Source organism: Artemia sp. Qi Xiang Cuo, unplaced genomic scaffold (assembly GCF_049724085.1).
Source record: "Artemia sp. Qi Xiang Cuo unplaced genomic scaffold, ASM4972408v1 HiC_scaffold_22, whole genome shotgun sequence".
NCBI classification, from domain to species: Eukaryota; Metazoa; Arthropoda; class Branchiopoda; order Anostraca; family Artemiidae; genus Artemia; species Artemia sp. Qi Xiang Cuo.
This window is the reverse complement of record NW_028297431.1, coordinates 5,879,381-5,898,059: the sequence shown is the minus strand read 5'-3', so window position 1 is coordinate 5,898,059 and position 18,679 is coordinate 5,879,381. Positions and strand designations below refer to the sequence as shown.

The window sequence follows — 18,679 nt, the reverse complement described above, 5'->3', positions numbered from 1 at the left end:
CCAACATTTCTTTTATATTTGAATTTTAGAACTAGAAGTGTCGTTTATATCTTTTTCTTCTGAGTAATTATTTGGTATAATGCATTTATAAGTTGCTCACAAGGTGATTTTTGAATTAAAATAAATTTGCTGACATCAAGCTATGGGTAATTTGAGAAAAAAGACAAGACAAATAGTCTGAGTAAAAGGCAAAGCTGGCATAAGCCTTTTTCCAGGATTGCATGAAAGTTATATTCTTTTTATTTGTTGGTACATGGTCTTTGATCCATCTATTCATCATAGAGCAGAACTAAGGTAGAAAATCATAGAGCTAAGAGATGGTCAAGATTTTTTTGTTGACACATGACGGAAATTGTCGACTCGACTTGTATGCAAAAGAGGGAAATAGGTAATAATTTTCAAGGTGTTTTTGTAAACGGTGCGGGCGAATTTTAGTCAGAGTTGTCACAGTTCTGGTAAGTCACCCTTGTTTTATCCAACCACTATCGAGGTGAAACTGTCCTGGATAGTTATTTTCTTTTGCTATTTTTTTTGGTGGGGGGGGGCGTGAGAGGTCATTTTAGGTGGAGGGAAAAAAGGAACTTTTTCCGATCCCAAAATAAGTTTATGAGCCTACCGCCTGTTTACTTCTGTTTTTAACCTATCATCCAGAAGGCCTCACTGCTAATAAGCATATAGATTGATTATTTGATAGATAGATAAGGGTATTTTACAGCCAAAAATTCGGCTATCGAAACAAAAAAGCACTAAAGTCATAAAATTGCTTCAGCAATCATCATAAAAACGCTCAAATATAATGAACTTGCACCAGCAATCATGAAAAAATACTTAAAGGAAATATTATATTTTCTTAGTGATAAGATTTTTTTTTTAGTGGACAACATATTCAACAATCTCGCTATTCTACAAATAAACTGAGGAGACGTACTATTTGAGAAATTTGGAAGTACCAGCTCACTGTTTCCAAATGTCCCTGTCTTTACGCTGGAGAGCCCCTGGCAAAGGCTCAAGCAATGAACTAATTCATCCTCTTTAACTCTGTAAAGCAGGCGATTAAACCTGTCTTCATTGGGCATCCTTCTTTTGAAAATACTTTTTAAATCGTGTGCTTATTGAAATATCTAGCTGGTGAATTCAGCTTAAGGTAGAAATCATGCCCATAAACTACCTTAACATTTTAATGTTTAATGTTAATGTTTCTGCGTTTCTAATGTTTCCACAATTTTAATGTTTCTAATTTCTTAACCGTCTCACTCCATTTTTTGATTATTTGATTTTCTAGCCCTATATTAACCTCATTCTCTAAGTTTCATTTATATCCATAGTTGTCAAATAAATCTACGAAGAATTGACTACCTGGGACAAAATTGCTATATCAATTGTATTTACACCATTTTGTAGAAAAATCCTCTACAACATTCCAAAAGTCCCCAAGAATCCCCTAGGTGGAACAGGGGGGAAAACGGGGGGAAAGCGGAAAATCCTGGAAAAAACTCAAAAATCTATGACTGGTAGTTTTTGATACTGACAATGGCATTCCTGATGTTCTTGGGTCCATGAAATTCTAATATGCGTTTTTCTATTGCTGTGTAATAACTCGTTACCCCATTTCCCTACTTATGGGGGAAAGAGGGGTAAATAAAGATCCTGTACAGAATTCTGCTAAAAAAGTTTTCTGGGGTTTCCCAGTACGAAAAATAATGAATATGTTATTTTGATTGTTCTTTCATTAGCCTTTCCTCCCGTTTTCCAGCAACAAGGGAAAAAGAGGGGGAAATCAAGATATTCTCCAAAGGGAAAAGATAGTCAGACGGCTATACAGAACTTGGAGAGGAGACAAAGGTCGATCAACTCGGCTTTAAAACCCTCTACTACAAAATTGACGAGAGTTTAATATCCTATTCCTTGGTGCTACTCTTCAAAAATTAATATTCTGTCGGTCCTATGTCATTAAAGACTTTAGTCAGGAAAGACACCGAAATTTACTGCTTTGTCTGCGAAAAGTCGACAGAAACCAATTAGCCCCCTAGAAAAAGACTTTTCAGGAGGAACCCTACAAAACTTTATATTTAGTCACTCCAATACTTTGTCATCGAAAACTTCCTACGGGTGAAGACGACGAAATTTACTGCTTCGGTTAAATGATTTAACGTATTTTTGCACCTTTTTTAATATCTAAAATTCGAAGCATTAAACTATTTTTGCTTCTTTCAATATAACCGGAAGCAGTTGGAATATTTTTCTAGTAAAGGAACACATAAAGTCATGTGGTTATACTATGCCTATTCAAAACTAGGCCTCTCTCTCTCTCTCTCTCTCTCTCTCTCTCTCTCTCTCTCTCTCTCTCTCACACTCACCCTCCCTCTCTCTCTCTCTCTCTCGTGCTCAAAATCCCAATAATTTACTGTTGAAACGAGGGTGTGAAGAAACTAAAATGCAATAGAAAGAGGACATCTCACAATGCTGGGATTGAAAATTTCTACCGCTTCACGTTACTCTGTTGTCCTGTCTTAAATACTAAAACTTAAAACGTGGCAGTTCTTAATACTAGATCAAAAATTTTTGGCAGTTATGTATTTGGCAATAATATATTTGGTAGTTTTGCTATGCTATTTGTCAGTAATATATTTGGCAGTTATGCTATGTCGAAAAAAGTACTCTCAAAATTTTGATCGGACACTTTTGGGGAAAAGGGGGCATGGGAAGCTAGTTGCCCGCCAATTTTTTTCTTTACTTAAAAAGGGAACCGGGACTTTTAATGATCGTTCGAATAAGCCCTCTCTCGATATTCCAGAATTACTCGGTTAATATGATCACACCTAAGAATTAACCTTGCATCCATGATCTTTTTCTGGTAAAACATTCAAAATTCCACGTTTTTGAAGACAGAAGCTTGAAAGCTTTATAGCAATGTTATCTCATTGCTATGTTATCAGGCCATGGAGCCTTTGTCAGGCCATGGAGCCTTTGTGGGGATTTGTAGATTGTTATGTAATCATTTTTCTGATATATGGAAAATAAACCTATCTATCTATCTATCTATCTATCTATCTTATAAGTTAAATCTGAAGGTGTGATTTTCATTAGGATGATCTGACTTTTAATGGTGTGTTTTCCCCATTTTATTAAAGTCAGCCAAATTTTTTTTCAAGCTCGAAGCCTTTTGCTACTAACAATAAAATTAATGAAACTTTTATATTTAGAATCAACATAATAATCCAATTCATTAATTTAGTATAGCTTAACTATTTTTATCCCAATTCTGTATTTTAGGGGGTTTTGGCCACTTTTGAGAACATTTCAAAAAATTATTGTTGTATGATTGTTAAAGGAAAGATTATTGTTCCAATTTTAAGGGTTTGACAAACAGTCAATTGTTTAAGGGGAAAAATAAATTATCTTTCAAAACTAAGATAAGACGAAATAATCTTTTTTTTAAGCTTATTTGGTAATAAATGGATCCTAAGACCACACTGGATATATATAATTTTAGCCAATGGACAGAAAAGAAGCGAAAAGGCCAAAAGCAGATATTTTGGCAAAGACTTCCGCGAAGCGATCTTCAGTGCTAAAAAAAGAAAAATTCAGTTTTTGATGTTAAGTCCTACAGAGCAGAAGAAACTACAAAGTCAGACTTTATTTTGAAGTTTTACATATAAATATATCTCTGGCCGTATGAATTAATAATGAAAACTTTCTAGCTATGATTGTGATGATGAAAGAGCAAATATTAGGAAATAATCCGCAAAGCAGCGCTGATCTGGAATATGTTTATTTCAAAATTCTTATTTTCTATTCGGAAAAAGGGAAGTACCAACAAAGCACGACAGTTCGGGCCAGGCGCTGTTTAACTTTATAATAGCTTTTGTCTAACCAATAACCTAAAGCCATTTTGGTCTATAGAAAACTTGGCGTTATTTGTGAATAAAATAAAATTCCTAAAAACAAAGAATTTTCCTACATTTAGCGAATTTCAGTTTGCATTCGAATAAAACTAAACCTTTAATTCAAATCAAAAATTCGTATTAAGTAGAATTTTACTTGTTTTGAATTGTTCTACCGTTATTGGGTGTCGCTACTTTCTCAGTGGCGCTAGCAGTTCGTAAACTGACGCTAATATGGCAAAGCACCTTTTAGTCTTATCAATCCCCCATTTATGGTATTAACTTAGCAAAATAGAACGAATCGTGATGATGACGGAAGCATATGGAAATCATTGACAGAAATTAATTACTTAAAAATTTTCACATCTCGTATCTTTCATAGACGTCTATTTCATTTCTGTCTAATATTTCTCAGTTCAACATTCCTGCTCAAAAACAACTTATTCCATTTGAAATTTCACAGTTAGAGGAAAGGTTATTATTCAAATTAAATAATTGAGGTTTAAGTAAATAGTTGAGTTTATAAATAAGTAGTTACGTGGACTTTCGCGCGACCGCAAAACCTCATATATTTTCTCCAGCGCGAAAGTGTTGTTCAATTTATTTATTTTTTTTGTGAAAGTCAAATAATAAACTTATTAATTTGTCTTTTCTCCTTTTTTTAATGGGATAATAATGGTTTAAGGAAACGATAGTTTAAGGAAAAAATGCCTTTCCAAACTAAAATAAGACGAATTAATCTTTTTTAAGAGCTTAGTTGCTAAAAAAGTAATTTTTTTATAAAATAGTTTTAAAACACAAGATTTATTTAGAAGGGATTAGTGCCAATTCCACATTAGTTTTGACAATTTCCCTCATTTTCTGAAAATCTTAAAAAATTTTAATATTGAAACTTCATTTTTAATAATGAATTGCTCTAAACCTGTGTCAAATTACTGATATCGGTCCGTCTATTTATTAACTCTCTTTAGTAAATCTACCGTACTAACAAAATAAAACTTTTCTTCATTTGATGCGGAGTTTTTTCTAAATCTCCGTGTTTCTTTGAATATTATCTTGAATATCATCATTTCAATATTACCTTTAATATTATTTCTTTAAAACTTGTACATCTCATATATTTCATAGACTTGTATTTCTTTTCTATCTAATATTTTCTCAGCTCAACGTCTCTGCTCGAGAACAGCCTGTTCCATTTGAATTTTTTCAGCGAATATCTGAGAAAATGTAGAAACGGTATATGGTTCTGAAATTTCCTCCGGCCTCTCTATAATTTTATGTTTCCTTAGAGAATCCACTATTCTGCCAAAGGTAGCTGTTAGTCTGCTTACGTTTTGCCATGATTTTTCTGTGCTATCTACACAGGCGGGGAGGGGGAGTGGAATGTTCAAGATTGAGGGAGACTGGATTTGTTATTGTTATTTTTCTTTTTATCTATTTTTATTTTTTATTCAGTTATTTATTTATTTATCTATTTTGCTTCATATATATAGGTTATAGTTTTTTTTGGTTTATTTATAACAAGTTTAATTGAATAATCGAGGTTTAAGTAGATAGTTGAGTTTATATGTAAGTAGTTACGTGGAATTTCGCGTGACCGCAAAACCTAAAATGTTTTCCCCAGAGTAGTATATAACCTTATACTTTGCTCGGGGGTATAGCAATTTCTATATTATTCTATAGAAGCTCTTCACCTTTCCAAAGAGAGTGAGTATCCTCTCACAGGGTCTTATACTTTGCTCTGGGGTATAGCAATTTCTATGTTATTCTATAGAAGCTCTACACCTTTTCAAAGAGAGTGAGTATCCCCTCACATGGCCTTATACTTTGCTCAGATGTATAGCAATTTCTATGGAATTCTGATGCCCCTCTGCACCTTTTCAAAGAGAGTGAGTATCCTCTCACATGGCCTAATACTTCTACGAGACATATAGGTAAACATTTCTACAGGGCCTATACACCTTTTCATAGAGAATGAGTATAACTTGATTGATGATTGTTGTTTGAACATAATGAATAGTTTTCCTTACAATTCATATTAGTAAGACAATTGAATTCAAAGAAAATAGTTTATTGGCGAGGATATTAGTGCAGACAATATGAGTGGTGCATTTACATTTTGGGAGATTAATGATATAGCTGACAACAGCAGCAATGATATACAAGTACACAATTTGGCTGTGGAAATAACCGCTGGTTGTAGACTATGTCGTGAATGGGACACTATGTATGCTAGATACGTGATATCATTAAGCAAATTTAAGCAGGAGGAGCAGCTATGTTTTGCTGGAAAAGTGAATATTCTCCATATAGATAAACTTCGATCGGCATAAGATGTCCTATCAAAATATATTGGAGAGAACAAAATGTATCTGTGATTATTATTATTGTAATCATGTCAAATAAAATTGTTTATAAATCAATGGTATTTTTTTCTTTCTATAGTAGAATAGCGTATATTTTTTAGAGTACAAAAATTTTTGGTTAGTCTGTAATTGGCTTTGAGAGTGTTGGGACTCTAAAAAATGGATAGATTTTAGAAAGAGCAACGCATGGGGACTCTGGCTCTTATGGACAAACATTTGATTCTATAATACAATTTTCTAGAGCTTTCTGTTCAAAGGAAAATATTTTCTCGGGGAATGCTTGTCGATATAAAGAAAACTGAGCAAAGTTAATACCATAAATGGGGGATTGATAAGACTAAAAGGTGCTTTGCCATATTAGCGTCAGTTTACGAACTGCTAGCGCCACTGAAAAAGTAGCGACACCCAATAACGCTGCTAAACTACACTAAACTAGAAATTCAAAAAAAAACTCTAAGCTAAGACTCTAAGCTAAAAACTCTAAACTCTTAACTAAAACTAAACTAGAACTCTAACAAAAACTCTAAGCTAAGACTCTAAGCTAAAACTCTAAACTCTTAACTAAAACTAAAGTTAACTTCGACTCTAACTAAAACTTTAATTTAAGACTCTAATTTAAAACTCCAAACACTTAACTATAACTAAACTAAACTAGAACTCTAACAAAAACTCTAAGCTAAGACTCTAAGTTAAAACTCTAAACTATTAACTAAAACTAAACTAAACTAGAAATACATCAAAAACTCTAAGCTAATACTCTAAGATAAGACTCTAGGCTAAAACTCTAAACTCTTAAATATAACGTAACAAAAACTACAACTTTAACTAAAACTATAAGGTATGACTCTAATCTAAAACTCTGAATTCTTAACAATTACTAAATTAAACTTCATCTCTAACTAAAACTCTAAGCTAAGACTCTAAGATAAAACTCTAAACTATAAACTAAAACTAAACTAGAACTTTGACAAAAACTCTAAGCTAAGACTCTAAGCTAAAAACTCTAAACTCTTAACTAAAACTAAACTAAACTAGAAATCTAACTAAAACTCTAAGCTAAGACTCTAGGCTAAAACTCTTAACTAAAACTAAAGCAAACTTCAACTCTAACTAAAACTCTAAGCTAAGACCATAATGTAAAACACCAAACTCTCAACTATAACTAAACTAAACTAGAACTGTAACAAAAACTCTAAGCTAAGACTATAAGGTAAAACTCTAAACTCTTAACTAAAACTAAAGTAAACTAGAACTCAAACAAAAACTCTAAGCTAAGACTCTAAGCTAAGACTTTAGGCTAAAACTCTAAACTCTTAACTAAAACTGAACTAAACTACAACTTTAACTAAAGCTCTAAGCTATGACTCTAATCTAAAACTCATAATTCTTAACAATGACTAAACTAAACTTCAACTCTAACTAAAACTCTAAGCTAAGACTCAAAGCTAAAACTCCAAACTCTTAACTATAGCTAAACTATACTTCACTTCCAACTAAACTCTAAACTAGGACTCTAGTCTAAAACTCTAAACTCTTAACTATAACTAATATAAACTTCAACTCTAACTAAAACTCTAAGCTAAGACAATATGCTAAAACTCTAAACTCTTAACTATAACTAAACTTCAACTCCAACTAAAACTCTAAGCTAAAACTCTAAACTCAACTAAAACTAAACTAAACTAGAATTCTAAGCTAAAACTATAAAGTAAAACTAAACTAAACTAAACTTCAACTTTAACTAAAACTCTAAGCTAAGACTCTAAGGTAAAACTCTAAACTCTTCACTAAAACTAAACTAAACTAGAACTCTAACAAAAACTCTAAGCTAAGACTCTAAGATAAAAACTCTAAACTCATAACTAAAATTAAACTAAACTAGAACTCTAACAAAAACTTTAAACTAAGACTCTAAGCTAAAACTCTAAACTCTTAACTAAAACTAAAGTAAACTTCAACTATAGCTAAAACTCTAAGCTAAGACTCTAAGGTAAAACTCCAAACTCGTAACTATAACTAAACTAAAACTAGAACTCTAACAAAAAATCTAAGCTAAGACTCTAAGGTAAAAATTTAAAATCTTAACTAACACTAAAGTAAACTAGAATTTCAATAAAAACTCTAAGCTAAGACTTTGAGCTAAGACTTTAGGATAAAACTCTAAACTATTAACTAAAACTTAACTAAACTAAAACTTTAGCAAAAACTCTAAGCTATGAATCTAAGCTAAAACTCTAAATTCTAAACTATAACTAAACTAAACTTCAACTCTAACTAAAATTCTATGCTAAGACTCAAAGGTAAGACACCAAACTCTTAACTATAGCTAAACTAAACTTCAACTCTAACTAAACTCTAATATAAGACTCTAGGCTAAAACTGTCAACTCTTAACGATAACTAAACTAAACTTCAACTCTAATTAATACTCTAAGCTAAGAGTCTAAGCTAAAACTATAAAGTTAAACTAAACTGAACTAAACTTCAGCTCTAACTAAAACTCTAAGCTATGACTCTAAGCTAAAAATCAAAACTCTTAGCTAAAACTAAACTAAACTAGAACTCTAACAAAACTCTAATATACACTCTAGGCTAAAACTCTAAACTGTTAACTATAACTAATCTAAACTTCATCTCTAACTAAAGCTCTAAGCTAAGCCTCTAGGCTAAGAATCTAAACTCTTAACTAAAACTTAACTAAACTACATTTTTAACTAAAACTCTAAGCTATGACTCTAAGCTAAAACTCTAAATTCTTAACTATAACTGAACTAAACTTCAGCTCTAACTAAAACTCTTAGCTAAGACTCTAAGGTAAAATTCTAAACTCTTAACTAAAACTAAACTAAACCTGAACTCTAACAAAAACTCTAAGTTAAGACTCTAAGCTAAAACTCTAAACTCTTAACTATAACTAAACCAAACTTCAAATCTAAAAAAATATCTAAGCTAAGACTCTAAGATAAAACTCTAAACTCTTATTTAAAACTAAACTAAACTAGAAATCTAACTAAAACTCTAATCTAAGACTTTAAGCTAAAACTCTAAACTCTTAACTAAAACTAAACTAAACTTCAACTCTAACTAAAAGTATAATATAATTCTCTATTTTAAAAATCAAAACTCTTAAATATAACTAAACTATAAATCTAAAAAAAACTCTAAGATAAGACTCTAAGATAAAACTCTAAACTCTTAACTAAAACTAAACTAAACTAGAACTCTAACAGAAACTCTAAGCTAAGACTCTAGGCTAAAACTCTAAACTGTTAACTAAAACTTAACTAAAACTACAACTTTAACTAAAACTCTAAGCTATGACTCCAAGCTAAAACTCTAAATTCTTAACTATAACTAAAGTAAACTTCAACTCTAACTAAAATTCTCAACTAAGACTCTAAGTTAAAACTCTAAACTCTTAACTAAAACTAAAGTAAACTAGAACTCTAACAAAAACTCTAAGCTAAGACTCTAAGCTAAAACTCTAAACTCTTAACTAAAACTAAACTAAACTGAGACTCTAACAAAAACTTTAAGCTAAGACTCTAGGCTAAAACTCTAAACTCTTAACTAAAACTTAACTAAAACTACAACTTCAACTAAAACTCTAAGCTATGACTCTAAGCTAAAACTCTACATTCTTAACTATAACTAAATTAAACTTCAACTCTAACTAAAACTCTCTGCTAAGACTCTAAGCTAAAGCTCTAAACTCTTATCTATAACTAAACTAAACTTCAACTCTAACTAAAACTCTAAGCTAAGGCTCTAGGCTAAAACTCTAAACTCTTAACTAAAACTAAACTAAACTAGAACTCTAACAAAAACTCTAAGCTAAGACTCTAATGTAAAACTTTAAATTATTAACTATATCTAAACTAAACTTCAACTCTAAATAAAACTACGGTAATCTAAGACTCTAGGCTAAAACTCTATGCCAATGTCCTAAAGGAAAAAACCGAAAAATGTTGGATAATTCCTAAGTCTAAAAAACTCAATCCGATAAAACTTAAAAAAATTCAAAAAAGGGAGGGAGGAAGGGGAGGGGCTTGGGGGGTGATTGGGGGTGCGGGGAGCTTTTGGGGGGCCCGGGGGGTCTTTAGGGCTCCAGGACTTTGGGGGGTCCGGGGGGTCTTTGGGGCTCGGAGGGCCTTTCGCGGCCCGGGGGAGCCTTGGGGGCCCCGGGGGTCTTTGGTGTTGCGATAGGGGGGCCCTTTGGATTTGGGGTAGGGGACCTTACAACACTCTTCAAATGGAGCTTGTGTATTATAACGACCACAAAGTTTCACCACCACTCATCTTCTATTTCATGTTCTAAAATCATCTTCTAAAATGTCTCAAACGGTTTCGCACAAATAATCCCCTAGACGTAATTTCTGCGTGTTCCTCTGTTTCGGCATCCCTGCGCTGTCACATTTGAAATTCATAGGAAACCCTTTCCCGCGTAAAATACATTCAATCTGTCTTCATCTCGAAGGTGTTCCCAGCTACACTGTTATAGTTTTGATAGAATATCAATTTCTCTCTGACCTAAAGATCAGAGTAGCCATATTTAAAAATAAAATATCAATTTATTGCTGTCACTAAAGATCAGAGAAGCCATATTTAAAAATAGAATTTCTATATCTTTAGAGTCCCATATAATTCCTAGGAAACAAGTGATGTCATTTCTAATTACGATGGTTTCGATAGAATATTACAGAATTTATCACTAAGTCTAAAGACCAGAGAAGCCATACTTAAAAATAGAATTCCTATCCCTTTAGAGTCCAGTATAATTCCTAGGAAACAAGTGATGTCATTTCTAATTCCGTTAGTGGATCAATAATTATCATTAGAAACAACAAATAAAGTCCCCCTTCATGGATCAATAATTCCCCTTAGAATATATACATCAATGTCTCGTAAATCCTCTCCCCGTCGCTAGTGGAAATCGATGTCTCATAAATCCACGTCCCCTTGATTAAGCAATCAATTTATCTGACATTTTTCACCCTTCGTGGATCAGTAACATTGTTTGTGTGGATAGGTACCGTTAGACTACATTGTAGATGGCAGCAAATGGGTTCGCACGGGAGTCATTAGGTCATTCCTACTTATAGGCAGAATAATGGGTGTGAAAATATTATAGTATTTATTTTTAACATTGCTTAGAATTGAGGATATGGGTTTGACATCAATCCTGAAGGCAAAAATTTTGAAGTTTTTGAACAGTACAGATATCTCGAAATTTGATTTGATATCATAAAGATTGAAGGAGACCCAAATAGCAGAAAAGGAACCACGAAGGATGCTGAAGACCCTTCAGTATCTTTTGACCTTTAAAAAGGACACAAGAAATTTTAATTTTAATCGACTCTAAGGTTTTTGAAATACATTCTACCAGTGGAATTGGGTGTGAAATAAGATCTTGGCACTTTTCCGGCCCCTGTGGGGGCTGCCTTTCGATGGTACGCACTATTGTATTGATTTCTTTTTGGATTGGTATCCTCTTAGACTACGGTTTCAAATAAGTTTCAGACAAATCTAAATTATTGTACATTAGTACCCTTCGTCTAAAGACTTATGACTTCAAATTTTAAATTGATGAGGGATAAAGCTTATGTAGCTCATTTCCAGGCCCCAAGCTCATCGCCCTTCCAATTACAAGATTCTCATTTTATTTTTGAAAAAGAAAATCATCCCTTAAATTTCCTGTATAATTGACGCCACCTATCAAACATGCCCCCCCTTTTTTCCACTATAAAACCTATAACTAACTAATTGACATCTCGCATAATTTACGGCCCTCATCCTATGGGTTCGGGCGTTTATTTTATCCTTTTATAAAAATACGGAAATTACTCCCCCCCGGAAAATTTTTCCTACCCGGAACCCCCCCCCCCCCCGTGGAAAACAAGACTTTTCAAATTTCAGAATTTTATTTGAGTTTTATTTTTTTAATTTCCGTTGGGGGAAGGAATTTAGGTACATGTGTATTATGCTTTTATTTACTTTATTTTGTTAACAAAATTTACAGATACCGATATATTGTTCTGTAATTTTTTTTGTGTCCGTATAACTAGAAAACATCATTTTATTAATTACAACTTGCCACACCCTTACCCCCCCCCCGTGGGTTCGCATATGTAGCCCACAATATATATTTCAAAAATAAAAAGTCCCGTGTCTTTTCGTGTCTTGCGCTAAGATTAAAAAAAAAATAACGAATACACAGGGTGGTTATGGAGCTAGACACAGCTTAAGCTTGAGTGACTGACGCATTATAAACATGTAAACAAATTCTTTCCCCTTCCGTAAAAAAAACACCAATAAAATTCTCAACTTTGGAAAGCCTTATTTTCCACGGGGGGTGGGGAATATTTTCCGGGGAGTATTTTCTGCCAGGAATATTTTCCGGGGAGTATTTTTCGTGGGTTGGGGGGTATTTTCCGGGGGTTGGGGCATTTTCAATTTGGGTATTTTTCAGGGTGGGGAATGGACAGGGGGGGGGGTAAACGCTTAAAATGAATAAAGAGGTATAAAAAGGGACAGATAACAGAAAAGGCTCTGAAATAGAAGCGGTTGCTCGTTTTAACTTTTTTATAAAGAGCACTCGAACTCTCAATATCTGATCAAATGAGCATCCGCCAGAGTTTCTCAGACCACGACAGGGGTTGAGGAGGGAGCAGTCCTCATCCTATATGGAATAGATTTTTCTCACTTTAGGGTTTAATGTTACTCTTTACTTTCATAATAAAGGCATAGACCAAAGATATTCCCGAAAATCAGGAAGGTTTAAATATCACTTTTTACCCCCCTCACACACTGCCTTCAAACTAATTCTATGTTTATCCAGAGTTTCAATGAGAGTTGGGATGAAACATATACGAGTTTCAATATGTACAAGTCCTTTATTATAAAATGAAAACAAATAAAAAAGTTGCAAATATTTTGAAGTCGGTCTCCATCATCAGCAGGAATACAAAAGTATTATATTTAACACAAACTATGTTTAGACAAAAACAAATGTAATAGCTTCCAGATTACTGAATGTTACTAGTCCACTGGCTTATAAAGTTCATAATCTGAGTTCATTCAAACTTTTGAGTTACTTAATCTTTCTTAAATTTCTTTTGAATTATTATTAGGATTGGCATAATCTTCTTTTTCTAATTGTAAACAAAATGTTGCTAAATTTATAATTATTAGTTAACATGGTATAATCTTCTTCTTCTTCTAATTGTAAACCGAATGTTGCTGAATTTCTAGTCATAACAGTTTCAAATCCAATACAAAGATACCATGAGTTTTTGCAAACATTGTCTAGGTTATACCATTTTCAAAGAGTTGTGTCTCGATCGCGGGATTACAGTGTCAATTCATATAGTGTCCTGTATTATTTATCAAAGGATTGTAGATCAGAACTCCATTTTCTTTACATACAAGAGACGAAAGTCCAAACATTTAAAATTTGTTAAAAAAATACAAAATATGAAATAAAAAGGAAACAAAACTGAAATTGCATAATATTCAAACAAATACAACATATGAAAATAAAAAAAAAATGAAGCGATAAGGGGGCACAGCACAGCCTTTTTAGTATTTGCACACTTTTGTACAGCTTTTTTAGCATTAGATCTTGCTGATTTCAAAATCCTTGTTGGATTCTGGATCAAAAGCATTGCTGGATGGGCATAACCCTAGTTCGATTTTTCTTTGTGCCAGGTCAAAACTTTGCATTATTCTGGTTTAAACACAACGCAGCAGGCCTATCTTTGTGTTTGAAAATTCAGATTTATCCTCTGCTACACGACACTAGCCCACAACGATGATGTACCAATACAAACATTTCATCAGCTACCAAGCTCAGTGCGGAAGAATATTGATTCTTTGATGACTCTCTTGACAACAATGATGGTGGTGACTAATTATGAGGGAATTTCATCAGTCCCTCAACGTCTAAACCAAGACAAGTTGAATGACCTTGTTAGATTTCAATCTGCCAAAAAAAGCTTCAGAATGACTTGCCTCCAAATTGCACAACAAAAATTTACTGGAGCAAGGAACCTCAATCAATCCTTACTGCAAAAGAGAAAAGGATTTGCGACCTTTTTTCAATCAAGAACACAATCTCTCATTTTCTGATGATAATAATAGCCTTTTAGAAAAACGGATAGTCTGAAAAAAAAAATCACCAGATGACTAACACCTATTAATTGATAGTTCCAAGCGAAGTCTAAAGTCTGAATTTGGATTTATACCAATTGCCCACTCGACAAACATCAAGAAATAATGTGGCCCTGTATCCTCAGTTTTGGAGAAAATTAAGTGTTCTGAACATCAGTAGGCGATTTGTGTGGAATTAAATATGACACATTTTCGTCTTGGACAGCAAAGTGACTACACGAAATTCCTTGTTTCTTATGTTTTGGGGACAGCAAAAAGAAAGAAAGAAAGAAAACGGCTTTAGGAAGAAAATATGGTTCTCGGGAACAAGAATAACACTAATGAGACTTTAGTTACACGAGAGAAAAATCATCCTCCCCACACTGCATTTTAAGCTGGAAATAAAGAAGCAGTTTGTAAAGGCTCTAGATATGAAAGGATCATGCTTTGCATATATAGGAAGAAAGATGCCTCACGTAACCACAGAACAGATTAAAGCTGTAGTTTTAGATGGCCCACAAATGAGAAGACTTATGAAAGATGCTGTCTTTCTAGATTCCATGAATGAGGCTGAGCAAAATGCATGGACATCATTTGTCTAGTCATAAGCAATTTTTTGAGTAGCCGCAAAGCTGAAAACCAAGTTACGCTGGTAAAGGAGATGCTTATAGGTTTCAAAAATCTTGCTTCTAACATGAGTAATAAAGTTACACTATTTACATCGCCGCTTAAACTGTTTTCAAGAAAATTTGGGAGCCACCAGTGAAGAAAAAGGTGAAGATTCCATCAAGACAAAGACCATGAAGGGTTGGTCTAGGGTTGGCCTACCACTGAAGATGGGAGGCTCATATGAGGGTAGATTACAGCTGGAGTTAGAAAAGAGTATGTTCCAACAGTCCATTAAAGAGTGTCACATGATTTGGAACTGCAAAACTATATTTTAACCTTACCAAATTGTCTTTGGCAACAAAATTGACATTCTTAACCAAAGCAAACTAATGCCATAAGTAATAATTATGCCCGGCTTTGTTTAAATTTAAAAGAATGTGGATGTCCGGTAACAATAAAAATAACATTATCGAATAAATATAAATGAAAAAAGAAGGCAAAAACAATTTAAACAGTTACACTTGAGGCATATTCTCCACCTGGATTAGCTTTCCTTCTAAAATTCAGGACTAGCTGAAAGCTGCCAGGCTGATATTCGCGAGAAGACAAGATCTGGCTAGACTTAAGTTAACTCCAGGCCATAGTGTCGAGAATATACGCTAGCAACTTCTTGTTCCAAACATGATACATAGTTCATACCGTGCTTAAAGACTGAGCCGTGTCGTTACAGCCTAGTTCAATTTCCATAAGCTCATCATGATGTGTACATCGGATTCGTGCGTGCGCGAAGGCGGAGTATGAATCTTGTATGCTTTTAGATCTTATCAGAAAGATACGAGCATGGTCACACAGCTCTAAAACACACTGCCTTTTCAAACAAAAATTGCGATAATTTTCTCTAGCCAATGTTCAAGTCAGATTCGCTTCCAATTGGATATCCGTAAATGACACTTTTTTACCGTTAAGGTATATGATCCCTCTGAAACAAGTGATTTGTGCCCTCTGAAGACACATATTTGTGCCCGCTTTAAATTATCAGATTATACCGGTAACTGTGATCACTATTAGAATGGTTTTTCTTATGGAGTGAAAAATTAACCAAAAACTATAAAAGTTCTTAGTTTTTGGTTTATGTATCTTTCGAAATATAAAAAAATAAAAAAAAGGTCATGCTATTTTATTAGAAGGATAATTAGAATAAAATCTTATCAGAAAGATACGAGCATGGTCACACAGCTCTAAAACACACTGCCTTTTCAAACAAAAATTGCGATAATTTTCACTAGCCAGTCTTCAAGTCAGATTCGCTTACACTTGGATATCCGTAAATGACACTTTTTTACCGTTAAGGTATATGATCCCTCTGAAACAAGAGATTTTGCGACAAGCCTACAACGGTAAATTCCCCCAGAAGGACAAGATATGTACATCATTGGTTTCACTAGTATCAGATCTATCCATTTACACAGCCAGAATCTATAATATTACTTAAAAGTTTTATTGGAAAAGGATCTAAATGCGCTTTAATAATAAGAAAATTGTCTTTTTTTCTTAATTTTTCAACTAATATTCAACGTGTCGTACAAATAACAGTTCAAATAAAAATAGATCCATTTATTAGACAGTGAAAAACAATGATAAAAATTCTGAATATTTCAACCACATACACGGCGACTATCATCAGCAAATAAACAGAAGTTTATCTGCTGATGACGTTTGCTCTTTATGTGATAGAAATATCCAGAATTTTTATCGTTGTTTTTCACTGACTAATAAAAGGGTCTATCCTTATTTGAACTGTTATTTATTCATAATGGAAAGGCAGTGTGGTCCCCGAAGATACTTGTATTCAATATGTTTTTAATTCTGTATTTCAGTAGATGTATAATCGGTAGGCTGAATCCCAACTATGGAATGATAGTAAAATTTTTTTCTTCTGTTCATATATTAAAACCATAAGAGAGCAGAAAAACAAAACACGAAAAATTACACAAGGAACATAAACCTCAAGTCACAGAGAGTAGCAAATAGCCCCCTTTAGACAAAACCTGAAATAAAATATTAACTTACATTATTGCTAGATTTTACTTCTATTTTATATCTGGGGGGTAGAGATGTATTGAAGCCAACGATTAATTACTATATTAACTATTAATTAATATATAACAATTTATTACTATATTTTGATAAAGTTGATTAATGAGTTAATCATTTACGCCCTTTTCAGGTCGTGAATGCTGGAGATAGCAAACCATGAACCCAAAAGGATATTTACAGAACATAATTTACATTTTACTGAAAAAAAATTTTACAGCCAAACTTTTACAACCAAAAATTTTACAACCAAACACGTTGTATAACTCGGCTAAAGCGAAAAAAGGAGCAAAATCATCATTTCGATAAGCCAAGAGTGAATCTACTATATGTTTCAGTGCCTATGACAGAAAAGCAAAAAATCCCTTTCCACAAAAACAGTTTTTGACCCCTTATTTCTAGAAATGATCCTGCTTTTCTTCGAAAAGCAGGATTACAACAAAACCGACACGAAATAAAAACGAAAATATAACGAAATAACGAAAATATATAACGAGTATATAACGAGTATAACGAGCAAAGTCTCCTTGCAATTTTTTCCGCGTAAGTTTCTCCACACATTCTACAATCAAAGTTTCTACCTTCGAATGAATTTGAAGAATTGATATTGGAGCCAATTTTCGCAAATCAATTAAAAACTGAAAAATGTGTGTTGCTCCTGTACTGAATGGACTCTTTTATATAGTGCTAGTTTGGTTAATGCTAGTGAAACAAAACAAAATATGATGAATATATAATAGTTTAGAAACAAATTTGGGCTATATATTTACACATTGGGGGGGGGGGGGGAAAAGCATAGCATATATTATTACGTAACCTAACCAAACCTAGGTACCCCCCCCCTAAAACCCAGAAACAAAAGTCAGGAGCGTCATAAAGAGGATTCGAACAAGAAAAATACATACGGGGATGCCAAGGAATGACACGATTGTTGTAGCGCTTGACAATGCCCGCGTTATTTAAGGGCGCATAAAAATCTATTGAATATATTTGGCCTTCACTTACAGAACCTTTTTTCTGATAAAATAGTGATGTTCATTGTAGTGGATCGGCACATTTTTGCTGAGTTTTCACCCCCACCTTTTTTTTCGTTTTGTGGCACCCGCTACTGCCAAAGCCTGCATATGGAGGTATTTTTTAATAAAAAACGAACTCCCATGTTTCACGAACTCTTTAAAACGTAAATGGTTGTGCAAGTTTCCATTTGACCAATTAAAAAAATGAAAATCGCCTATCACAATTCTTGATACTTAAACGTTACCGTATTCTTATATCGTTTTCAGAAAACAGCTTAATAAGCTCTGAGGGCTATTTGTGCGTCTCAAGAGAGGCACCACTTGACGATGTTAACCTTTGGGAAAAGAAAGTCTTTATGACAAAATATTAAATTAAAAACACACAAAATTTCATCTTCCTCCAATATTTTCTTTCTGGAGTAAATATCACTCAAAGCTTAGCCCTCCTCTCCATGACGTTAGCCAATCAGGTTTAAATTCACAAGTTAAGCCTAGACACTTATCTTCAAAGTTTAGGATCGACCGGATCACGTCACCCATGTTTTTCAGAAATACTCTGATAA

At 33.4% G+C, this 18,679-nt stretch overlaps 1 protein-coding gene across 1 annotated transcript in view; it reads right to left on the bottom strand.

Annotated features, from left to right (window-relative positions):
* Positions 1-5,047: 5,047 nt before the first annotated feature.
* Positions 5,048-18,679, bottom strand: part of LOC148939090 (fibroblast growth factor receptor 3-like) — a 51,263-nt gene continuing 37,631 nt past the window's right edge. The window contains exon 5 of the mRNA XM_089107304.1: positions 5,048-5,101. Within this exon, the coding sequence (XP_088963430.1) occupies positions 5,048-5,101 (54 nt within the window). The remainder of the gene's footprint in view (positions 5,102-18,679) is intronic.